General features: G+C 36.6%; 1 protein-coding gene across 1 annotated transcript in view; it reads left to right on the top strand.

Annotated features, from left to right (window-relative positions):
* Window positions 1-3,675: 3,675 nt before the first annotated feature.
* Window positions 3,676-26,150, top strand: part of TTC21B (tetratricopeptide repeat domain 21B) — an 82,444-nt gene continuing 59,969 nt past the window's right edge. The window contains exons 1-8 of the mRNA XM_015081053.3: window positions 3,676-3,835; window positions 7,849-7,978; window positions 8,067-8,177; window positions 11,670-11,836; window positions 14,151-14,273; window positions 17,813-17,970; window positions 22,125-22,209; window positions 23,518-23,616. Coding sequence (XP_014936539.1) covers window positions 3,815-3,835; window positions 7,849-7,978; window positions 8,067-8,177; window positions 11,670-11,836; window positions 14,151-14,273; window positions 17,813-17,970; window positions 22,125-22,209; window positions 23,518-23,616 — 894 coding nt within the window. The 5' untranslated portion in view covers window positions 3,676-3,814. The remainder of the gene's footprint in view (window positions 3,836-7,848; window positions 7,979-8,066; window positions 8,178-11,669; window positions 11,837-14,150; window positions 14,274-17,812; window positions 17,971-22,124; window positions 22,210-23,517; window positions 23,617-26,150) is intronic.

Genomic DNA, 26,150 nt, shown 5'->3' with positions numbered 1-26,150 from the left:
GTTTTAATTCAGCTAATTCAGGTAAGAGGTAGGGCCAATGAGGAGGACCCTGTGAATGAGAAACAAGGAGTTGGGTGTGAAGAGAAAACCTGGATACTTTGGGGTGAGAAAAAAAGTCTCAGCTGTCAGAGGGAAATGGAAGCTGTGGTTCTGAACAGGAAAGGCATTCTTCCTGAGGGAGATAGAGTCAGCTGCCTTCTGGATGGAGGGAAAGCCATGTGCCTCAGGCTTAAGATGACACTCTTATGAGCTTCTGGTCTAATTTCTTGTAGATAAAAAAGTCAAGCTGGAGGAATAAGAGGTATTTAGGGCAAACACGTTTGAATAACAAGCTGGGGGAAGCAATTCAGTGGAGCAGAGTTACCACACGGTGGCTACTAATACAGATGCTGAAACGGATGCACAGGGAAGAGAGAGACTGGTGGGAAAGGCAGGGAAAGGAAGGTCTGTGAGGAAAATTACATTGGACACACTTGAAGACAATCACATTACAGCAGAGCATCCTTTATGACCTCACGTGTACTGGGCATGAAGCCAGAGTTCCTCATTTATTTTTGCAGACTCAATATTTTACATTAGCATGTATTGCCTCTAAGGAATGCTGGTGACTACTTGGAAACAAATACTGCCATAAACAAAGTTATCAAGAATCAGACACCTAGAAAGCTAAGGCCTGGTTTTTCTCAACCTTAGGGTAAAAATTAGGACAGACCTCTGGTTATCTCACATCCAGAAATAATAGAGCGTCTGGGAAGATGGCAGTGTGGATCGGATGTTAGGTAAGATTTTTTAAAATATGAACATGGATCCAAGTGAGTAAATTCTAGGCTGAAGGGAGAGTTATCATTATTCTTTGTTCTTATTTTATCAACCAGATACAGATTCTTGAAAGGAGTAGAAAGAAAGACAAATGGCATCTCGTGAAGATGTTCTGTATATGGTGGTTGTAAACATTTAAATAATTCATTAGTTCTATTTCAAAATACCAGACTCTTCTGAAAAATATTTTTCTGTATCTTCTGTCCCCTACTTTTGCATAGATGAAATGTCAAAATACAATCAAGAAAACCAAGAAAAAAATAACTTCCTGGTAAGTCTCCATCATGAAATTTGAGTAGAAACAGCCCCTATATCTGATAGTGAGCAAAAGACAAATTTTCTATTATCTGGCAGTTTTCAGCCGTCAGATATCTGAGCTGCATGTTTTTAAAGAAAAACAAAGAATCAGTGGCCAAAAAGAAGGAATTGAGTAGGAGTTGTGTCTGGAATGTAACAAGTGATGTTAATTTCCCTTCATTCTTAACACATTAATTCCTAAAACTGGGAAGAGACCACTCAATTTAGTGCCTTGCTTAACTGCATTTCCTGAAAGAGCTATCAAAGCTGTCACTATCTATAATTTATTCATTTCCTTTTGTGAATATCTATTCAATATCTACCTTTACTAGACCTTAAAGTACAGGAAGGCAGGCACAAGAATTTTGCTGTTGTAGGCATTCATTAACCTTTTGGTGCATGAATGAATGAATGACTAAATAATACATTTTTAGAAATTAGATCACTTCTTCAACTTTCTCCATTGTGTTATTAAGCAAAAGAAATGTAAAAGGCATGTGTCTGACCATTATTGTCTTCTCCCTAACTTAAATGAATCAAATTGTAGAATTTTAAATGTAGAATTTTAAATGAGTTATGGCAATCGTATCTTTTATGTCCTCATTATAGACTTTGATGTGGACCATGGCTTGTGGTATTTTCTGCTGCACACCAAGTGCAGATTATGCCATGTGCTTTGAAAATCAGACCAGCCGTTACAAGTTGTCCATGATCACAACCGTTTAGCCTGACTATGAATGTTGGAACCAAAAGAAAATAATCCTCATGAAACCAATCTTTAAAAGGAAACTAATGAAAAATATTACCTAGCCTTGAAGTCTTGGCAAATAACCACTTTTTTCCTTCTAGATTGTCATTACCTAACCTCTAGGCATGGAAAAAAAGCAAACGGTCATTGCCTACTCAACACATTTAAAATCTGATTAGGACAATTTCCAAGCAAATCAACTAAAGTAAAATAATTAACAATGGGATGGAAATTTGGAATCCATGTAAAAATATTTTGTAAAGAACATTTAAACCTCAGATCTTTACCACTATTTTTGAAGTATCTTCAAGCAGAAATAGGAAATCTCTTAATCCATTACATTTCAATTTAATTCTATGACCTGAAGAAATCTATGAGCAACTGACAGAGTTGGCTGATGGGTACAAACATTAAAAAATGCATAGGCTGGGAATGCAAGCTGATGCAGCCACTCTGAAAAACAGTCTGGAGGTTCCTCAAAAAGGTAAAAATAGAACTACCCTACCACCCAGCAACTGCACTACTAGGTATTTATCCAAGGGATACAGGTGTGCTGTTTTGAAGGGACACATGCACCCCAATGTTTATAGCAGCACTCTCAACAACAGCCAAAGTAAGAAAAGAGCCCAAATATCCATCAATGGATGAATGGATAAAGAAGGTGTGGTATATACATACATATATATGTGTGTGTGTGTGTATATACATACACACACACACACACACACACAATGGAGTATACCTCGGCAATCAAAAAGAATGAAATCTTGCCATTTGCAACTAGGTGGATGGAACTGGAGGGTATTATGCTAAGTGAAATTAGTCAGAGAAAGACAAATATCACATGACTTCACTCATATGAGGACTTTAAGAGACAAAACAGATGAACATAAGGGAAGGGAAACAAAAATAATATAAAAACAGGAAGGGGGACAAAACATAAGAGACTGAAAAATATGGAGAACAAACAGAGGGTTACCGGAGCCAGCGTGGGAGGGGGGATGGGCTAAATGGGTAAGGGGCACTAAGGAATCTACTCCTGAAATCATTGATGCACTATATGCTAACTAATTTGGATGTAAATTTAAAAAAATTAATTAATTAAAAAGATGCATAGGAATTAATTTTTTTTTAAATAAGCTGTATATCCAACGTGTGCCCCCCAACGAACACAGGACACCAAGACCAAGAATCACAGCCAGGTGCCCCATGCATAGGAGTTAATCTTATCAGGTTAAAATCAGCAGTATCATTAAAGTAAAATATTTTTTTAAACTTGCTATCATTATCAGAAAGGTCAAAATAAAGGATTAATTTAATGCTCATTCTAACAACAAAGGGGATCGCTGCAATGCCTGTAAAGGTGAGCTTTCTGTAAAGAACCCTGATTTTTCTGCGCCACCTTGCGGTGATAATAGGATTACTTCAAGTGAAAGTGATCAAAGTTTTTCTTTGCGTTGTTCCGGCCTTCAAAGAGCCGCATTGCGGGAGCCGGCCCCTACACAAACGTGCAGAAAATGGTGTCTTTCTTTGTAGCCAGTGATCGGAAGAAGACTGCTCTTTTTCCTACTACCTCCCCCATTTCCTTTATTCCGTCATTCCAAATCCACCGCCCTAATGCCGCTCAGCACTCTGACCCCTTCGCCACCCCTTCGCAGCCGCCGCACCACCCGGTGCCGCCCCCTTCCCCTTCCGCAGCCCTTCCTCCGGGTCTTCGCAGCATCTCCTCCCCGCGGCACCTCCTCCTCGCAAATCCCTGCGTTGAGAGCCCGCCCCCTGCTTCCGGCAGCCAATGGCAGCCCGGCCCCGCCCCGCCCCGCCCCTCCCGCCGCTTCCAGAAGCTCTGGTGGGGTTTGGGCCTGGGCTGCGAGACTCTGAGCCCCTGGCTCCTCCGCTGGGGCGCGGCGGGCGCCAAGTGCCGGAGGCTCGCACCCCCTCCCGGTGAGAGCCATGGATTCGCAGGGGCTGAAGGTGAGCGGACGGGGCCTGGACGCAAGTTGCCTCTGCCGGCGGCGTGGGCCCGGAGGGCGTGGGGAGGAGAGGACTTCGCGAGGGCGTCGTTATCCTGCTGTGCCTTTGCTGCCCGGGTTCGCCAGGCGTCCCAGTCGGGCGGTGCTGGCTTGTAGCTGTATCACCAAGGCCACCTCCATGGGCCCTGCTTTGGAATCTTGAAGTCCGGGGCAGTCACGCTGCTAACGAATTGCCGTTAGTGTGCTTGTCCCACCCCGTTTGGGTTGTTTACTTTTACTTTGTATCCCGTTTGTTCTGGATGCTTGGTCAACGAATAACACCTACTGCGCCTCCCGGTGCGATTTTTAAGGATTTAATTAAGCAAACTAGTGTCAATAAACCGATTGCACAGAACAGGAACACGAAAGATTATATGAAAACAAAGTGCTAGGCTTGAAAATGGAGGAGTCTTTATTTTGGGGTGATGGGCTTCTTTATCACCGATTCATCTATTAAGCAAATATTTTGTGACGGTCCACTGAAGAAGTGATCTAAAAACGGACATGTGGCTTGAGAATTAAGTTTCTTTGTAGGATGATGATCTCCCATTTGTTCACTGATTCACTCTTTCAGCACATGTTGATGGAGGGCTCGCTGTGTGTACATTGGCAGCTGGAGAGAGTGATGAGCAGATCTGAACAGCCCCTGCCTTCACAGATTGTACAATCTAATGCTGGACAAAAACCTTAAATTAATTCAACAAGTATTTATTGAGTGCCCACTATGTTGCTGGCACTATTCTAAGCCCTGAAAATAAGAAGTCCTGCAATGTTAAAGCTAAAAAAAACACTCCCAGTCTTAGACTTACATTTGAGTGGGGGGAGTCAGACGGTAAGTAGTGTGTTAGATGGTGAAAAGTGGATGAAGGACAACTTGGCAGTGACAGAGAGTCCTGGAGGGTCTTCTAATTTTTTGCTTGAGTTACATTATTTTCCAAAGCCCTCCCCATCTCTTTAATTTTTTTCATAACTTTAATTTGTCCTTTGCACTATGAACTAAGTGAACTTTTCAATAAAAACACTTTCATGCCTAATACTGTTATGTGGCTCTTCATCACTTAGACTAGAGGAGTAAATCCAAGTCCTTAACATGAGGCCCTGCTAGACCCTACCTTTCTCTCCAACCTCCTCATCCTAGAATCTGTGTCTTAACATAAGACTCTAAAACAGGGAATGGCAAACTTTCTCTGTAAAGGGCCAAATAGTACGTATCTTGGGCTTCACAGGCCATAGGGTTCCTGGCATCTAACCTGCCATTGCAGCTTGATAGCGACCATAGGCAATACTTAAACAAATGAGCTAGCATGGCCCTATTCCAGTAAAACTTTATTTATGGACACTAAAATTTGAATTTCTTAGAATTTTCACATGTTATGAATATTTGTTTTGTTTTGCTCCCCCCACCCACCAGCTGTTTGAAAAGGTACAAGCCATTCTTAGTTTGCTGACCATACCAAAAAAAAAAAAAAAAAAGAGCAGCTGGCTATAGTTTGTCAATCCCTGCTCTACAATACAGAATGACTTTAAGTCCTCTCCATCGCCTCTCCATCCTTGTGTTTCACTGCTGATTTCCTACCAGTGCTGATTTCTTATCTCCGTTGCTGTAGTTCCTCTGCCTGGTAACTCCTCTACCCTCCTCAAGGATCATGAAGGGGAAATATGTGTACGTGTGGACGGAGTGAGGAGTTCATGATTCAAGAGGGAATTCTGAAGTCCACCCAGAGAATCTTTTTATTCTTCTGTCATCCCACACCCCAACCTCATTCTTTACATCCCTACAACACTTTATAAGCTCTTTTCTTGCTTGTATTTATGGCATGGTATTAGTCTTTGGATTCTAGTCTCAGGTTAAAATTTTAAGCCTTTCTGGGTCAGGAACCATGTCTTATTCATCTTCACATAAACAGTATCTAGCCCAGTGCCTGGGACTGGTAGGCAGTCAGTAAACATTTGTTGGTCTGAAACAAACCAAGGAGTGGTAATAGATGTGAGAGTAGGAAGTAGACTAGAGAAACAGAAGAGCCTACTGACTGGTTAGAATAGTGAGACTGGGCAAACTGGAAGGGAGGATGCCATGACTTGATTTCTGGCTTGGGTAGAGGGGGCAAATGGAAAGATAAATCTGGAGCTTTGATGAGAGGTCTTGACTGGACACTACGTTTTTTAATTTCATCAATGTATAGGCTCAGAGGAACTTACTTTTCTCAGAACAGGAGTTTTACAGTATGATACTGTTAATTAATCCTCACAATGGTCTATAAATGATTAGTGGCATTTTACAAATGAGCAAACTAAGGTGTGTAAGATGGACGAGAAATTTAAAACCAGGTCTTTTCACCTTAAATCCATGTCCTTTTTATGATACCTTTCAGGAAAATTATAGATGCTTGGTGATAGTAAATGTTGAATAGAAGTTAAGTAACATGATATTAACATTGTCCTTAGTTGTGGCAAACAAAGAGTTCATCTGCAATCTTAGGGAAGGGCACAGGAGGAAAAGTGCACTTTACTGAAGCGTGTTGTGTGGGTAACTGGGAACAAGAGAGCAGTAACCACAAGGAGGGAAGCAGAGTAAAAGTTAAAAGGGAATGTTTGCCTAAGTGTTCAAGAGAAGCATGTGGACTGTAGCCCTTCAGAAACAACACACTGTAAAAAAGAGCAGTCTAGGGACGCCTGGGTGGCTCAGTCAAACATTTGACTTTGACTTGGGTCATGATCTCACAGTACATGGGTTCGAGCCCCGTGTTGGGCTCTGTGCTGACAGCTCAGAGCCTGGAGCCTGTTTCAGATTCTGTCTCTCTCTCTCTCTCTGTCTCTCTCCCCTTTCCCCCACTCATGCTCTGTCTCTCAAAAATAAAAAAATTTAAAAAAAATTTTTTTAAACAGTCTAGACATTCATTTTTCAATCTTTTCAATCACTGCTTCATCTATATTTCTCCCTCCTGCTATATGGGCTGCAGAATCAGAGTAGGTGAGTATGGGATGGTCCAGATTGGTTTATGGAGGTGAATCAGGTCCATTACAGAAATAGTGAATATGGCTTCCTTCTTTGATTAGGTTAGCAACTAAGCCTTAGGTATGATCCTGAGAGAAAGGTGTAAAGCATAGACTCAATTAATCAGAACTTAGTATCTCCTGATAGTAGTTTTCTGCCAAGTAAATCTAAATAATATAATTTTGAAAAAAGCTTAAAGGTAATAATTTCCATTAAAAAAGTTTAGATCATTTGTTCTTACTGACAGTTCTTTGTTGTAGAACTCAGAAAAAAAGACATTTGACAGTGAATTGCTGAATTCAATTTGTCATTACTTTGTAATGCTCTAAAAACAAAATAGAAGCAAGGTTTTGTTTTTTTTTTAAAGAATCCTGTGGTCTGGCAATGGAAGGCTTACTAGTCCTGTTTTTGTCAATTTTCCTATTTTCTTTTCTTTTATGTTTTATTAAGTTTATTTTGAGAGAGAGACAGAATCCCCCCCCCCCCCACACACACGCACAAGTGTACATGCAAGTGGGGGAGGGGCAGAGAGAGAGAATCCTAAGCAGGCTACCCACTGTCAGCAGTGTGGGACTCGAACTCACAAACTGTGAGATCATGACCCCCAGCCTAAATCAAGAGTTTGACGCTAAACCACCTGAGCCCAGGCATCCCTGTTTTCCCATTTTCTAAAATCTTTAAGAAAATGTGGGCAAAGGAAAGAGGCAATAGTAGCCTAATTTCAGTATTGTTAAATAATTTAGAAAAAAAAGATTGAAATTATTAGAAAACATTGAGTTTTTTCAAAAATTTTGTGTTCATTGTGTTTTGCATTTGTTACTGTTAAGTGCTAGCCTTTAACAATATTTTCAGGAACTTGGAAGGAAAAAAGAACCACGTTATCTAATTTTAGATTATTTAAAATTTTAGATTAATATCTGCTTCTTAAGGTATTTGAACACCAAAATCTCTTTTAACATTTAGTCCCTGTTTCCTTTTAGACTTTGATTAATTACTATTGTCAGGAGAAATATTTCCATCATGTATTACTTACTGCCAGTGAAGGAGTTAAGAGGTATGGCAGTGACCCAGTCTTCAGGTTTTATCATGCCTATGGTACATTAATGGAAGGTATGTGCTAATTATTAAACATGTTCCATAAGTTTTAAATTCTTGTTTTGCACTATGAAGTTTTTCACATTATAATTTTGATTTTCAGGTAGAACTCAAGAAGCTCTTCGGGAATTTGAGGCTATTAAAAATAAACAAGATGTATCACTTTGTTCTCTAATTGCACTGATATATGCCCATAAAATGAGTCCTAATCCAGGTATAGTATTTAAGTATAATGCTTAGGACAATATTTTCTACTCAATTCATTTTGATTTTTCTCAATTACCATAACATTTAGTCTGATAATCTATATTATAATTTTCTATAGTTACCATTTTATATATTTGTTTTACCTTCCTGACAAGGTTACTGATTTATCAAGCACAAGAAATACGTGTCTTTTATCACTTTCATATTCCTTTTATCTTAGGGCAAAAGTTTCATTAATATATAGGGATCATTTGAAATAATACAAAGTTGTATATTAGCAATTATTAAACAAAGGACAGCCCAAAATAGGTTTACACATAAATTGCAGCCAACTTTAATTTTTTTTTAATGTTTATTTTTGAGACAGAGGGAGACAGAGTGCAAGTGAAAGTGAAAAGATGAGCTACATACTAGAAAAAATATTTGCAATTCATTAACTGACAAGAAAATAGTGTTTGAATATAAAAAGAACTCTTACAAAAATAAAGAGCCAATGTAATAAAGTTATAGAATATGAACAGATAATACACAGAGAAAAGGCTGATACAAATATGAAGAGATGTTCAACTTGTTAGTAAGTAGGGAAATTAAAATTGCAAAAAGACACCATTTTACATGTATCATATCATCAGATTGGCAAAATTTAAAAATTTTTTTTAATGTTTATTTATTTTTGAGACAGAGACAGAGTGTGAACAGGGGAGGGGCAGAGAGAGAGGGAGACACAGAATCTGAAACAGGCTCCAGGCTCTGAGCTGTCAGCACAGAGCCCAATGCGGGGCTTGAACCCACGAACTGTGAGATCATGACCTGAGCCGAAGTCGGACGCTTAACCGACTGAGCCACCCAGGTGCCCCATTTTGCAGCCAACTTTATAGCTTATGCGCAAATCTATAGCTACATGCAGTTTCTCCCTTCCACTGTATCTTAAGCTTCTCAAAGGCCCATATACATCCCTGCAGGGCAGGGAGGGGTGCTGGCTCTTAGAAGATATTCAGTAAATTTTTATCCAGTAGTAGGTTGGGAAATATAACTAGATTATGGAAAGAACCTTATGCATAAGCCAATAATTAAAATTGTGCGAACTGTCAACGAACAGTGATCTTAATGGCTGAAGCACAATATCATAATTACAGGTAATAAAGAAGAAATAGTATTGTATTCTTTCATACATATCCAGTAACAGCTAATAGCATTACAAATGTACATCATGTTTCAAATAACTAGACTATAACCAGATGTCACAGAATGTCTTTTTTTAATATTAGAAAATTTTTTTCCAAAGCAAAAGTATCACATATCTCCTTTATCCTACATGTACTTGCACAGATCAACAAAAAGTTACTTAAAACATTAATGTGTTTAACAAGTAAACAAATCTAATGACTAGATGCTTACCTTCTGCAAGAGACTATGCCAAACACAGAGAATACAAAAGAATTGTAAGAAGTGACCCATGACATCAAGTTTATAGTCTAGTTAAGAAAAGAAAATGTAAAACCCATAAAGGTTAAATTCTAATGTTACTATTAAATAAAATTATGAGAAATAAAACAAATGAGTTCATAATTAACTGAAAATGGTATGTACTATTAATCCATAGAAGAACAAAGCAAACGCTTTGTGTAAAATGGGGCCTTAATATGGTTTTAGAAGCACAAGTAGGATTTGAATATAAAACATATGTGTCGTACAGGATAAATCAATGGGCAAATATGTGGAAGTGGTTCAGGATTAGGCTCTTGTATGGATCTCCTTTCTCTGTGCTCCAGCAGGAGTGTATTGAGGTGGAACACAGAACTTGCATAGAGAGATGTAATCAGTAAATCTAAAAAAAAAGAGAGATTCATACAAACTATTTTCCTCTTAGAATCAAGTTTTCATTTAATTGGTTATTCCCAAGAGTGTTGGTTCTGTTGGGAAATGTGATTTCCAGGACACTAAAAGGATGGAGGCAGAAATATTGCTTAGAAACACCTGAGTACAGACTTTACTTTCTACCATAGATGATTTTGAGTGGGCTTAAACTCAGGAGAGGCCCAGATGTCCATTACTATTGCCTAGGAAGGCTTAGATTATTCATGTCCATTCTTCCTGAATACAGATGTAAGCCCTGATTATAAAAGGTCCATTAAGAACTCGAGCTGATATCTGGTAAGAGCCAGCTTTGTGCAGATGGTGTCACAGCTAACAGGTGGCCTACTTGAGACTTGATAGATACCTGGGCAGGAAAGTACAAATCGTGCCCCTGCCCTGATGAGTTCTGTTTCTACAGAGTTCTGTCTCTGTATCCTGGCTACTTAATGAAAACTTCTATAGGTGTTCAAGTGGGTGCGTTGGAGGGTCTTCTTGCCAGGCAATCTGTATAGCCTTCCAGAAACAATTTCATTTCATGAACTCAAAGTCGTACCTTGGTGGTTCCACATTTAAGTTTACATTGGTATCATTAGAGATAAAAGAAAGAGTTGTAATACCTTTTTTGAGTAGCCATTTCCAGAAAGGTAGTCAGAATCACAGCCTTCAGCTTTGACATTTCTTCTTATTGCATAGTTGATCCACATTCAGATTCAATTCAGGATTTGGATCGAATTGATAGTTGTGTCCTAAGCACACGTGTAATAGATTTAAAGGTTAGAGTTATGAGAGGTGGGCCATCTTTTTAAGGGAGCTGCTATGCAGTCAGTATTAAACCATGTAAATAATGGTAATTATACTACCTTTCATTGACCAATGAGAGCAGCCAGGAATGTTTACATATTTTAGAATTGGATTAGGGAGTTGGGTAATTTGAGTACTAGTTCTGGATTTGCCCCTAATAATTTCAGAATCATTGCTAATTTTTTCAAGTCCTGTTGCTAAAAAATTTGTATATTTAGCCTTTATATCTTGAGAATGACATAAACTATAGAACTGTAGTATGCATTACAGTGGTCATTAACCACACGTGGCTGTTTGAGTGCTGGAATGTATCTAGTTTGAGAACCCAAGTTTTAAATTAACTTTAATTCTAATTAATTTTAAATTTAAAACTGATACTTGATTCAGTTACTAGAAAAGTAATGCTTGGAATAATGAATATACGAATCTGTTGTTTTCATCTATAAATTTTAAGGAAGCTAAGTACAAATCACATAATTTTGAAGAGAATTTAGCATTATAACTGAGATGTACCTTGTAAAAAATACATATCAGATTTTTAAAATTTAATAAGAAAAAAAGTATCTCAATAATTTTCATGTCAATTGTGTGTTGGAATGATAATTTGGATAAATTAAGTTAAATAAAATATGTTAGTAAAATCAATTTTACTTGTTTCTTTTTACTTTTTTGATGTGGCTACTAGGAAATTTTAAATTACATATGTGACTTAATATTTTATTTCTGTTAGACAGTGGTGTTCTAGAGAGAACTATATTCTGTGCTCTGTTAATCATCTGACCTATTATGAACACTTGATCTAGAATTTAATTTTTATTTAACATCTTTTTTCCTCTCCTAGATAAAGAAGCTATTCTGGAATCAGATGCCAGAGTAAAAGAGCAGCGTAAAGGAGCTGGGCCAAAAGCTCTGTACCACGCAGGCTTATTTTTATGGCACATTGGTCGTCATGATAAGGCGAGAGAATATATTGACAGAATGATCAAAATGTCAAATGGCAGTAAAGAGGTAGCTGGTCTTCTTATTTTGAAATAGATACAATAAAAGAAGCTTACATACTAAGTAGTATTTGTTCTATTCTCAATTTATAAATAACAACTTTATTTTAATATTATTTTGTAAAATTGTGGTTGTCTAAAGTTGTCTATTTTTATGCTGTTAATTAACTCTTGAAAAAATCCCTCCCTGGTTCTTTCCCTACCTTCCTTCCTTATCTCTATCTTTCTCTCTCACTCTCCTTATTGAACTGTTCTAGGTACAAGATACCATTGTTTGCACTGTTAATAATACAAAGATCAGGAATACATAAACTTTACTTACATGGATGGGTCAATCTAGTAGTGTCATAGAGCACCTATGCAGCTAATACTGTTATAATGAACGTTTATAAATGGTGTGAGAGACGTGTGATTGAAGTATTCAGGAAAAGAGTAATTAACAGTTCTTGCTCACTTTGTGCTAGGCACTATTTTGGTACTTAAGGAGAGATCACATCTATAAATGTTAGATTGAGGAAGAATTTCTTGAAGGAAGTAGCATTGGAGGTAAAACCTGAAACATGGATACAGCTTCCACATGCAAAGATGTTGGAAAAGGGAAACAAATACTCCCAATGTGGGGCATAATAAATGGAAATGAGAAAAACAGAGAGATGTGTTGGTTCTGTGTACAGTAAGAAGCTCGCTTTTGACGGGAACACTGTAGAAAAAGAGGGTGGAAGAAAAGCTTAGAGAGGTGGGTTGGGACAAATTGAAGGGCCTTGACAGCTAGCTACAAGTATTTCTATGAAATTTAGTGGGCATGGAGAGGTCATTGAGACTTTTAATTGTGGCAGTGGTATTATTAGAGTACAAATTCTGAAGACTGTTTTAAGTATGGTTTATAGGATGAACTGGCCTAAGGAGAAACTAGAGTGCTGCCCCCAAATGGTAGTACATACTTTCCAGCAGAAGGTTTTTAAGGGCCTACACTAAAATATTGTACATATATGACCACTGTAATGCATACGAAAGCTTTATAGTTTATATCATTCTTGAGATATACGGGCTAAATTAGATGCAAATTTTTTAACAACAGGACTTGAAAAAATTAACAATGACTCTAAAATTATTAGGGGCAAGATTTTGAGGTGTCAGATATCAAGGATGTCTCTCTGAGGTCTTAAGTCTGGAGAGTTCAGATCCCAGTTAACATAAACAGAGAATATGTTGGGACGAGAAGGTAGTCTTGGAGAGGGTAATGTATTTGGTTCCAGACATACTATGTTTCCACCTCTGGTGGAACAGTGAGATGGAGATAGTAGATGAGCTCTTAGGAAAAGAAAAGTTTGGAAAGAGGTATTGGACTAGAAATAAAGGTTGAGAATCATCCACACAGAAATAATAGTTGAAACGATTCAAATACAGACATTGATCTAGTGAGTAGAAATAGCATTTAGTATTCATTTCTGTCTTTTCAGGTGAAATATAGGGAGGTAAATGTAATCTTAAAGATTTATAAGTTTATGAATTAACCTAGAAAAAAAATTTTTAAGACTTTATTTTTAAGTAATCTCTACACCCAGTGTGGGGCTCGAACTCACAACCCCAAGATCAAGAGTTGCATGCTTTTCAACTGAGCCTGCAAGGTGCCCCTAGAAATTTTTTGATAGAAAAACAGATTTCACAACTTTTTATTTGACATTAAAAACAAAAGTAACCTGTAGACATCTTCTTTCTCATTCTATAAACCTTATAATCCATTGGCTCCCTAACATTTCTGAAAGTAAGCATCTGTGACTTCTTCAGTCTTTAATTTCTGAGGCCATTTATCCTTTCATTTGAAATGCACTGGACTAGTCACAAGGATTAAGATAGTTATCTTAACTTTAAAAGTTAAGATAGGTTAACTTTACTGTATATAAAGCAAGACACTTCTGTTTTTCCATCTCCGTTCACTTGGTCTGTTTGCCCAAAAAAAGAAGTAACACATTCTTGTTTATGTATTGAATTACATGTTTAACAACTTTCAATAATAATTTACTAGCAAAGTCCCAGATGAGACTACTGGTTATTTAGTATTAATGGAATATTTGACAAGTTTCTCAATATTGGACACATCATAATCTTAAGGGCTAAAATACATAACAGTTCCCAAAACTCTAGTCTGGAAAAGGTTTGAACCAGTTTTATTGAACACTGTTTTATTGTTCATAACATTTTTTGACAGAGTGATTGTTGTTACTAATTACAGAAAAGGACATTAGTTTTTACCTCTTTCATCAACATTTATTTCTTTTGTTTCCAATAAAGTGGGAATATGATTAGACTTTTTCATTCTACAGGGACAGGTTTTGAGAGCATGGCTTGATATCACAAGAGGAAAAGAACCTTATACTAAAAAAGCACTAAGATATTTTGAAGAGGGATTACAAGATGGAAATGATATTTTTGCTCTGCTGGGTAAGGTGAGTTGAAGTTAGGGTAAATAAATCATATTTTAAAATTTATTCATAATATATATATTTGAAACCCAACAAAACTGAGTAGTTCAAAAAAGATAGTAATTGTTATGTTACTTTTATCAGCTCTCAACTGTAAGAGGAACTTGCATTTTATTTGTATAGGACAGTGAACTACAAACTAGAGAAAGGTATTTCCTTACCAAATTCCTGAATCCCGATTGGTTTTAATTTGTTTTGTGGTGGTGGTGGTGGTGGTGGTGGTGGTTCCGGTGGTTCCTATATTGCTTATTTACCAAACATTTATGGTTTGTCTAACATGTGCAAGGCATCACTGTAGATACCAGGGAGACCCTGAGCAAAGTAAAACCTCTTGCTTTTATGGAGCTTATACTCTATTGTTGGAGACAGACAATAAACAAAATAAGTAATTAAATTACATAGTATATTGGAAGGTAATAAGTGCAATGGAAAAATAAGTAAATCAGATAAAGGGAGAGAAGGAGAGCTGGGAGTATGAACCTATAGTTTTAAATCATGTGGTCAGAGAAAGTGACATTTGAGCAAAGACCTATAGGAAGTGAGAGTTACTGCTCTGTGGGCACCTGGGGGAAAGCATTTACAAATAGAGGAGATAACAAGTTGAACTACCTTAAGGCATGTTCAGGGCATTGCTGGGAGGCCAGGAGACGAAAGTGGAATGAGCTAAGCAGAGGGTAGAAGTGGAGGCTTGAGGAAAAGAAGGTGAGTATGAGGATGGGGGGGGGGGGGGGGGCGGGGTGTGGGAGAGATGAGGAGAGCCATGGCTGATTGTGTAAAGCCTTTGGCTTTTACTTTGAACCAGATGGATGGGCAGCCAATGATAAGAGAAACAACATGACCTGACTTACATTGTTAAGGATAAGTCATTAGAAATCATTGGTGGGTAGAAATGTATAATTTGGGTCCTTTTTTCAGTTCCGTTGATGCCTTCTGAATGTCTTAAAATATTTAAAGTTTTTGATTCAGCAAAAGGAAATTAAATTTATTTGTTAGGAAAACAGCCTGTTAGATAAGCAGTAATTTGCAGGTGTAAAAAAGAAGAGAGGATTATTAGTGTCTTGACTCTTGTTAATATCCCCTCATGGCTTTTGCCAGTTTCTATGGCTAGTGAACTTGTTTGGATATTCGCCTCTGGTACAAATAGTATTCACTCTGACTGCACTCAAGTTTTACCTGATGGCACTGCTAGACAAATTGAGCATTTATCAAGCTTTTAAAAAGTTTTTCTTGATCATTTCAACTCCACCCTCTTCTTAAAGAAAAGCTGATTGAGGAGCACCTGGGTAGCTCAGTTGGTTAAGCATCCAACTCTTGATTTCAGTTCAGGTCATGATCTCACCATCCTGAGATGGAGCCCCTGGTTGTGCTCTGTGCTGGGCATGGAGCCTGCTCAAGATTCTCTTCCTGTGCCCCTCCCCTGCTTGCACTCATGCTCTCTCTCACTCTCTCTCAAAAGAAAAAAAAAGCTAGTTGATAATCTACTAAGGTCTAGGGCTATTTCAGGTGTCAGTATAAGCAGCTTAGAGATTTACCTTTTGCCTCCAATACTTAAGATTTGTTTAAATTCTTTTTCTGATACAACCCATTCCAGTTATGTATTTATTTTTCAGTTAATTCAATAGAGGATGTTTGCATTAGCCTAATTCCAACTAGGAATGATAGGAACCAAGTACACAGCAAATTTAGTTTCGTTTAATGTGTTATGTGGCATCATATGGGAGGTGATGGTCTAAGGAAGTAATAGATGTGGTCCTTTAGTATGATTTTATTTTTTTTATATTATCAGCTATTTAGGCAGATTCCAAGGGTATATATAATTTGAAAACATTCTCAGCATTAATCTTTATGCATTATTGTCAACTATTTAGAAATTTTAATAATAATTTATTTTGGCATAGTAGCAGGGTCGGGTGGTTCTCAGGCTTTAATTATATGGGAGTTATATGGGACTATAGATGAGAGTATAATCTCAAGCCTATTTCAGGATTATATTGTAATTCTACTGTACATGTATTGAGACTGGACACTCATTTTGAACTGAGATATTCCAGGACTAAATTTATTCCTAAAGGAGATCCAAAAGCAAATTTTTAAAAATCTGATATATGATAAATACGCCTAATGTCTGCTCTTAAAGTGCTAACTCTATAGCTTTATTTTTTCTGACTATGAAAGTAATACATGGATACTGTATAGAATGCAGTAATATCAGAATTAAGAGTAGATATCACCATTGAAGATAACCAGTTAAACTATTATATTATAAATGGCATCTCTTTATGTCATTAAGCATAGATCTATAAATCTATATAATGACTTTTAATGGCCACCTAAAATTTGATTAAATAGGTATGCTATAGTTTGATCCTGAATGGACATTTTGGGTTATTTTTTTTTCTACTATATCTAATATAAATCTGCCATAAATATAATCTTTTTTTTTCCTGTGGTCTTATTCAATTATTTCATTAAGATACATCCTAGAAGTGAAAATATTAAGGTAGAGGGAGTTGTTTGAACTTTATTTTGCTTATTTCTTAAAGTCTTACCTTCTTTAAAGTTACTTATTTTTTATTTCTTTTTGTTTTTAAGCTTATTTATTTATTTTGAGAGAGTGTATGCAAGTGAGGGAAAGGCAGAGACAGAGAGGGAGAGAGAATCCCAAGCAGCTTCTGTGCTGTCAGCACAGAGCCTGATACGGGGCTCAATCTCACAACCGTGATATGGCCTGAGCTGATACCAAGTCAGATGCCTAACCAGTAAGCCACCCAGGGGCCCTATTTTATTTTTTTAAAGATTTTATTTTTAAGTAATCTCCACCTAACATGGGACTTGAACTTAAACCCTGAGATCAAGAGTTGCATGTTCTATGGACTGAGCCAGCCGGGTGTCCCAGCCTGAAAGTAGTTTTTTTTTTTTTTTTTTAAAGATACAAAATCTCTTCATTTTATTTTATTTTACTTTTAATTTTTTTAACATTTATTCATTTTTGAGAGACAGAGAGAGCGTGAGCAGGGGAGGGGCAGAGAGAGGGAGACACAGAATCTGAAGCAGGCTCCAGGCTCTGAGCCATCAGCACAGAGCCAGTCACAGGGCTCAAATCCACAAACCATGAGATCATGACCTGAACCAAAGTCAGACACCCAACGGACTGAGCCAGCCAGGTGCCTCTGAAATGTCTTCATTTTAGATGCTATTTGCAAATATCTTGGAAATACTTTATTCTAAAAGATAATTTTTCTGTTCTAGTTATTTAAAAGTAGATTTTATAACACAGCCACTTACAGTATTTTTATTGTTTTGTGATGTTTTAAAATTTTCGTTTTGTTAAAAACTTATTTTATATTTCTCATTATAAAAGTGATAACTATTCCTTACAGAAAGTCAGAAAACAAAAACATAGAAAATGTTAAACGTTAGTATCCTGCCTCTCAAGGGTAACTGTTACGAGAACCTCGGTATATATGATTGGAGTTTTGATGTCACTTTTTTCCTCCTATTAGACACAATGCCTTGAGATGCGCCAGAATTATTCAGGTGCTCTGGACACTGTGAACCAGATAATAGTGAACTTTCCGAGTTTCCTTCCTGCTTTTGTAAAGAAAATGAAACTACAGCTCGCCTTACAGGATTGGGACCAGACTGTTGAAACAGCACAGAGGTTAAGTAAAAAAAGATAGTACAAGTACCTTTGGATCTGGTTATAATTTCAGGGGAAAAAAAAAATCTGTATTCTTTTATCATAAGATTTTTTATTTTTATTTAAGTTTATTTACTTACTTTGAGAAACAGAGAGCATGAGCAGGGGAGGGGCAGAGAGAGAGGAAGAGAGGATCCACGCTGTCAGCACAGAGCCTGACATGGGGCTCGATCCCACGAACTGCGAGATCATAACCTGAGCCAGAATCAAGAGTCAGAGTCTTAACCAACTGAGCCACCCAGGCACCCCTATTATAAGATTTTTTTAATTTGATTTTTTTTCAAGCAATATAGAATTGAAAGAGAACTTAACATTGCACTGTTTTTAGCAACTGAATGTTTTGATTTATATAAATATCTGAATAGTTGTTCTAAGACAGATAATCTTTTATGCAAATATCCCTGCCCTAGTGAAGCTTATATTCAAATGAGAGGAACCATATAATAAGCAGAACAAGTAAAAGATTACGTAGTATGTTAGAAAGTTTTAAATGCTATGGAAAAAAGATAAAGCTGGAAAGTGAAATAGGGAGTGGGAGGAGGGATTCCATTTTATGGGATGGTCAGGGAAGGCATCACTGAATAGGTGACATTTGAACACAGGGAGCAAGCCATGCAGGTATCTGGGAGAAGACTGCAGAAGGTCGGAAAAGCAAGTGTGAAGACCTGAGGCAAGGGTGTGTGTCATGTTTTTAAGGAGTATGAAGGGGGGGTAAGATGACTAGACAGTGAAGTCAGAGCAGAAGTGTAGGAGGGAGCAGGGGAGCCAGGATATAAATGGTCTTGTTGGTCATCTTGAGGATTTAGATTTTTCTTCTGAAGTATAAAATGGAGGATCCCCTCTCTCCCTCGTCTCCTTCCTCATTTTCCTACTTTCTCTCTCCACTGGCCTCCCACATCTTTTTCTTGATATTTACGATAAAGAAACCAGTCTTGTATCCAGTAGGTTTTCCATAAGAATTTTATTGATTGCATGCCATGTACTGTTGCTTATCCTCTGAATTTCCTGTAAATTGGTACTGGATATAGAGGCTTGGTTAGATACATGTTCAATTTTTTTTTTCTTTTTGCAGTTACTTCATAAGTGGTGATGTGTTCTTTTATCGAAAGGACATAATCCCCTGCTGTCTTTTTGTGGTAATATCAGAAATCTGTGCTCAGTATCTGGGTGCTTTAGGATTACAATATGGTTATATCATTCTGCATTTCTTAGCTGGAGTACTATTAAAAAAAATTTTGCATCAACTGGTCGGTTATCCAGTGGTATAGTTCATATAAGAAAAGTTGGATAAGTGCTTGAATCTTTTATTTCTGAGTTTCAAAAAACCAAAAAAATTAGAAAGTTCCCTAGCATCCCCGAATTGTGATTGATTAGCAGTTTGGGTTTATATAACATGGATTAAACTTGTGTGCTTCTAACCGTTTTGGTTGTTATAATTGCTCATATTGTCTCACTGTTGGCTGTTAGTAGCCTCTTCAAGTTAGTTCTTAGGTCCTTTTGACGGGATCCTAGTAGTCTTCAGTAATTTCCTTGCTATTTGGTGTATAGCAAGACGCACTAGGGTCATTTTGTGTATTTTTTGCCCTAAACAGGAATTAGCTGTTGTGGAGTGCAATATAATCCCTTTTAGTGGGAAGTGATATTTGGAGGCCACAATTTGGGCATTAGTAACTCTTTGATGTTTATATTTTTCTAGATTTCTTTTCTAGGCACTCTGTATGAGTGGGAGGTGGTGGAGTATCGATATAGTATATTAAATATATATATATATATATATATATATACACACATATATATTTGGGGATGTTTGTAAAAGAAAAAATAGACTATATAGTTTTTAAGCTTGATTTTTATTTACTTGGTATTTTGTGGATATTCTTTTATATCCATTCAGCCAGATATACGTAATTATTTTTTAACAAAGTACACATCCATAAAGTAAACATATAAGTAGTTGATCTTTCCCCGTTGATAGCCATTTAGGGGTACACACACACACACCCCTTTTTACACATATAGGTATATTTCTGGAGGATCATTTCTTAAATGAGGGATTACTGAATTAAAGGGAATCATATTTGTTAGGGTAGGCCGAGCTCCTATAAAATAGATCTAAACACATAATAGAATATTTTTTCTGCCATATGTAATTGTTTTGAGTGGGTGTAACTTTTGATCAGTCAGCCTTCCTCCACACTGTCATTCAGGGACCTAGGTTCTTTCCATATTGCAACTCTGCGATGTCCTAAAACCTCATGACGTTGGTATCCAGCTGGTAGAAAGGGTAAGAGTGTGGCGGAATCATTCCACTTTCCTTTAAAGCCCAGGCCTAGAAGTGGGCTGTCTCCCATGGGCCACATCTAATTGCAAAGGTAGCAGGAACATGTCAGCTAGCTATGTGCCCAAGCAAATGAGGAAAGAATGATTTGAGGAGACAGATGGCAGTCTCTATCTCGGGTATGCATGTTTGAAATTTGCAAAGACACTACCAAATTGTTCTTCTAAGAAATTGTACTAATTTATACTCCCATGAGTACTCTCCAGAATGCCCCTCCCCCATCCTTGTCAACTCTGGCTATTATCAGTGTGGTGGTTTTGTTTTTAACGATCTGGTAGAATAAAAGTGGTAGTATCTGGTAGAATAAAACCATATTTTTATTTTCATTTCTTTGATTATGTTGAAATTGAGCACCTTCATATTGCTAAGGCTATTTTTTCCCCTGTAAAATGACTGGTCATTTTTTTCCCCATTATTCCCTGTATTTCAAATACATTTTTATATTTTGGGGGGCATGTTCTCCATCACATTTTTTTTTTGATAGTTTTCTTGGCTCTTTTTCTATCGACTGTCAGAATTAACTTACCAAGTTAAAAAAAAAAAAAAAAAAGAAACCTAAGATTTTGGTTTGAAATGCATTGAATCTATAGATTATTTGGGGGGGGGGAACCTTTTTAACCAAAAATGGGTGTTATCATGTGGCAACTATTGGGGCATAGCAAACAGCTACAAATCTCAGGGCTTAACGATAGTAAGCACTCATTCCTCACTTTGGTAGGGATCATCTGGGGTCTGCTGGCCTCCACCAGCCCCGCCTGGTGTTCTGCTTCAGATTTTAGGTCCATCTGGGTGGTGTGGCACTTTATTGCAGTTTGGTCTCTGGTCAGCTCTACGGGTGTTCTTCTTTGGGCTCAAGCTAGAGAGCAGCAGCTACCCAGAGGTGAGCTCGTCTCCGTGGTTATAGCAGAGATGCAAAGGGACAGGCAGAAGAATCCAGTGCCTCTGAAACTTTGGTGTGGCACACTGCCAGTCCTGTTCACATTCCATTGGCCAACATTAGGAAGATGTCCAAGTCCACAGCCAAGGAGCAACAAAGTACCTGTCAGCATTTATAGGAAGAGCTCACTTTCGTGGCAGAAGGTATATATTCTTGGAAGGTGGAAAATTGAAGCCAATAATTCATTGTACCACATCATCCATAATAAGAAACCTGGTGTATTATTACCCCATTTGTTCATTTCTTTTTAAATGTCCTTGAGCAGAGTTCATAGGAATTTATGTAGCTTTTGCATATTTTTTACTAAGTTTATATCTTTTTTGGGGTAAGGGGAGTTGTTCCTATTACTAATCAGATATTTTTCCATAATATTTTCAAATTTTTTTTGTCACATAGGAATCTGTTTTAATGTTGTGAATTACATTAAGAGACTTTTAAATATTTAACCAATCTTCTCATTCCTGAAATTCTTGTAATAAATCTTCCTGGTCAAGGTGAATTATTCTTTTAATATACTGTTATGCATGGTTAAGTAATACTTTATTTAGGTTTGCCAAAGAATTTAATGAGACTGGTACAATCTATTCATATCTTTTTAAAACATATTAAAGACTAAGAATCAGTACTCACTTCAGCAGTGCATAAAGACTAAGAATCAGAGATTTTTTTTTAGCTTAAATAATGAGGTTGATAATTTTCATAAAGGAGATTTTATTTTACTACTTAAAATTCTTACTTAGATAATGGAGTAGTCAGACCAGCAAAATGACTTTTTCAACCTTCAAATAAAAGAAAGCACATTAAGTTTATTTCAACATTAAGTGAAATGTTTTTCTGCAGGTTAATGCTTCAAGATAATCAAAATGTGGAAGCTCTAAGAATCCTGGCTCTTTACTATTTGTGTAGGGAGGGGGACATAGAGAAGGTAAGTTGTATTGTACTATTTAAGTTTCCTGTATTAAAAAATCTGTAGTTACACACACACACATGCACATATATAAGAGCCTTCAAGAGCTCTTTTAGAATGTATTACATGGTACTTTTTACTTGATTCCTAGAAATACACCTTAACAAAGAGATGAGCTTCTTAAATCAACTAGTAAAGCAAAAATATTATATAGTTAAAACTACCTTAAAAATTCCTTAAATCATTAATTATAGTATATGTGGCTTTCCACATAAAACCCCAATACAGTATTATATACATGATTAATGTAACTGGTGGTGCTAGGTATGGAAGAATATATATACAAAATATGATTTGTAGTATTTTTACAATTTAACTGTGTTTGCATTATTTAAATGGGCTTAGGATGAAATCCCATTGGACCTTATAATAAGGTACATGTTTCTCTAGTAATGAGCACATTGATTATATACTGAATTATGAAATGCCAAAATCCAGTTTGAAGCAAATAGTATTATAACAGGTAATAGATTTGAATTTTGTTTAGTCTGGTTAAATCGGTTAATACGATAGCAACTAATAAATTTTTCAGTAAATACCATAAGAATTTTAGTAGGGGTGCCTCTTCAGTAAATTTTCCTGGCATTGAAGTTACTTACCATAAGTGTCTTAGTGATTTTTCTAATCTACAGAATATTTTAAATATAAACCAGACTATATAAGTAATTTGAAGTCCGATCTCATACAATAGTAATGTTTATATTTATGTTGTTATTCATATCTCATGTGTGTCATGAATTGGAGAGGGAGCTTGGCATATATAGTTAATTGAATATTATGGGTATCTTTACCTACCCAAAGAATTCCATTCAATAACAGATATTTTAAAAACATTTTAAAACTCAATTCTTTATTCATAATTCTTGAGCCTTTTAAAAGAATTTTTGGGGCGCCTGCATGGCTCAGTCGGTTAAGCATCTGACTTTGGCTCACTCATGATCTCACAGTTGGTGAGTTCAAGCCCCGGATCAGGTTCTGTGCTGACAGCTTGGAGCCTGGAGCCTGCTTTGGACTGTGTGTCCCTGTCTCTCATTCTGCCCCTCCCCTGCTCATGCTCTCTCTCAAGAATAAATAAACATTAAAGAAATTTTTTTTAATTAAAAAAAAGAACTTTTAATACATTTTGCAACATAGATGATTTCACTGGAGTCAAGAGGGAATTTGCAAAAGCAAACATTTTTTAAATGATAATATTTATTCATGTATATGTCATGTATTCTTTTTTTCTTTGTTATTTTAAAATTATACTGGATACTTTTGTTTTAGGCTGCCACCAAGCTGGAAAACTTAGAAAATGCATTGGATGCCACGGAACCACAAAATGCTCAACTTTTTTATAAGATCACAGTAGCCTTCAGCAGAACTGTAAGAGTGCCTGCAATGTACCAGAGTTCTGTATCTGTAGCTGGGAATATAAAATAAGTCACGAAGGTTGAGGCACCAAAGGGCATATGGCCTAGAGTGAAAATACCCTACATATATAAATATGTGATAACATTCCTAAGAAAATCCGTTTGGAGGAGATAACATAATTTCTCACCAACCATAAGAAGACATCATAAAGGCTTCATGGAAGGCTTTGTTGAGCCTTTAAGGATAGGAAAGTGGTAAATTCCAAAGGAAATGGGAAATCATGTATTTTAATCAGAGCGTAGGATTTATGATTAGAGTTATTCTTTGTTTTGTTTTTTAAAACTACAGTTGACCCTTGAGTGACACGGGTTTGAACTGCATGAGTCCACTTAAAGCAGATCTTTTCAGTCAATACAGTACTGTACTGTAAATGTAGTTTCCTTATTATTGTGATTTTTTTAATAAAATTTTCTTCTTTAGCTTACTTTATTACAAGAATACAGTATATAATACATATAATGTACAAAATATGTGTTAATACACTATGTTATCAATTAGGTGTGGTCAGTAGTAGGATATTTTAATAGTTCAATATTTGGGGAATCAAAAATTATATGCAGCTTTTGAACTGTGCAGTGAAGGGTGGAGGCCAGCACCCTACCCCCATGTTATTCAAGGGTCAGTTGTATTTGAAAAAAAGTTTTAACATAGGTAAGAGACAATTTTGGTGGGGGAAATGGTTGGGATCTTTTTTTTTAATAATAATAAAGAAATGTTTTTATTACAACATCCAATAAGAAGAAGATAATCAGGAATGGAGTAGAAAAATACAGCAGAATCTCAAAATCAATACAAGGAATGGAGGATTGAAAAGTTAATTAAACTAATTCCTTATTTAAAAAATAAGGAAAAGGTACACATAAGTAGATGAAATAATAGATAAACTGAAAGAAAAAATCAAGGATATCAATTGTTAAATGCCATGAAGAAACTGATTCTTTTGTTAAAAAACAGATTGTCAGATTGTGTGAGATTTAGAGGGGAAAAAAATCCCTGCTATTACAAAAGTTTGAGTTAAGGAAGATATTTACCTTTTTTTATTTATTTCATTGCCTGATCATTTATTTTGATTAGTTTTTAATTGAGCTTAAAAAATTCAAGCAGTTTAGAATTTTACTCTTAAAAGTTACTGTGGTAGCGGCACCTGGGTGGCTCAGTCAGTTGAGTGTCCCGGCTCTTGATTTCAGCTTAGGTCATGATCTCCGGGTTGTGAGTTGGAGCCCCACATCTGGTCTGTGCTGGCAGCACAGAGCCTGCTTGAGTGTGTCTCTCTCCCTCCCTCTCTCTGTGCATCCCCTGCTTGCGATCTCACTCTTTCTCTAACATAAATAAATAAATAAACTTTTTTTAAGTTATTATGTTAGAACATTATGTACTTATTTTAGTAGAGTAGCCATTTCTTGAACTATTTTTGAAGCTTTTATAACAAAGATTCTAATGCATGATCTTTTTTTTTTAAGTTTATTTTTGAGAGAGAGAGTGTGTGTGTGTGGGCACGATCAGGGGTTGGGTAGAGAGAGAGGGAAAGAGATTCCCAAGCAGGTTCTGTCCTGTCAGTGTGAAGCCCAGTGCAGAGCTCGGTTCCACTAACTGGGAGATCCTGACTTGAGCCAAAATCAAGAGGCAGACGCTTAACTGAGTTACCCAGCTGAGCCCAAATGCATGATCTTTAAAAATATTTGCCCTGAAACCATAAGAGACTCTTAAATATAGAGAACAAACTGAGGGTTAATGGGGAGGGGAGGAAACAGAGGGGAGGGGAAAATGGGTGATGAGCACTGAGGAGGGCACCTGTTGGGAGGAGCTCTGGGTGTTGTAGGTGAGCAATGAAGCTTGGGAATCTACTCCCGAAGCCAAGAGCACACTCTATACACCATATGTTAGCTAACTTGACAATAAGTTATATTTAAAAATATTTATATACTACCTTTTTCCCATTAAAAAAATAAATTAGGAGAAAATAAAAAGAAGAAAGTAAAAATACTAATGATCTCACCACGGAGAACTTAACATGTTTAACATTAAAGTGTTTATCCTTTCTCTGCACATATACACAATTTTTAATAAAACGAGATGATATTATAAAATAAAATAATAAAAAAATGAAATATTTGCCCTGGTGGTATACCGTCTCCTTAGGGGGAAAGTAAATCCTTGTCCTAGGTTTTGATTTGATAAACTACATATATATGTACGTATACATATCTGTAACCTTAAAGTAATGATTTCCTCGTCTAATTCATAAAACAATGATAAGACAGTTTGAAAACAGTCCTAAAAAATACACTTGTGTAGCATCTTTAGAGTATACTTTCCAGGAAGCTGTTGTTTAAAAGCAGTGTTCATTAGGATTTTAAGTTCTGATTAGATGTAAACTCTTTCTTGCTGCACTGTCCAGGTAGTAAATGGAGAAGTTTTATTTTCCTTTGGTTATCAAATCTTTTTTTTTTCATTCTATTTCTATGAAGTACAAATAATTTGTATAT

The sequence above is a fragment of the Acinonyx jubatus genome, chromosome C1 (assembly GCF_027475565.1).
Source record: "Acinonyx jubatus isolate Ajub_Pintada_27869175 chromosome C1, VMU_Ajub_asm_v1.0, whole genome shotgun sequence".
NCBI lineage: Eukaryota > Metazoa > Chordata > Mammalia > Carnivora > Felidae > Acinonyx > Acinonyx jubatus.
This window is presented reverse-complemented; position numbering and strand designations above follow the sequence as displayed.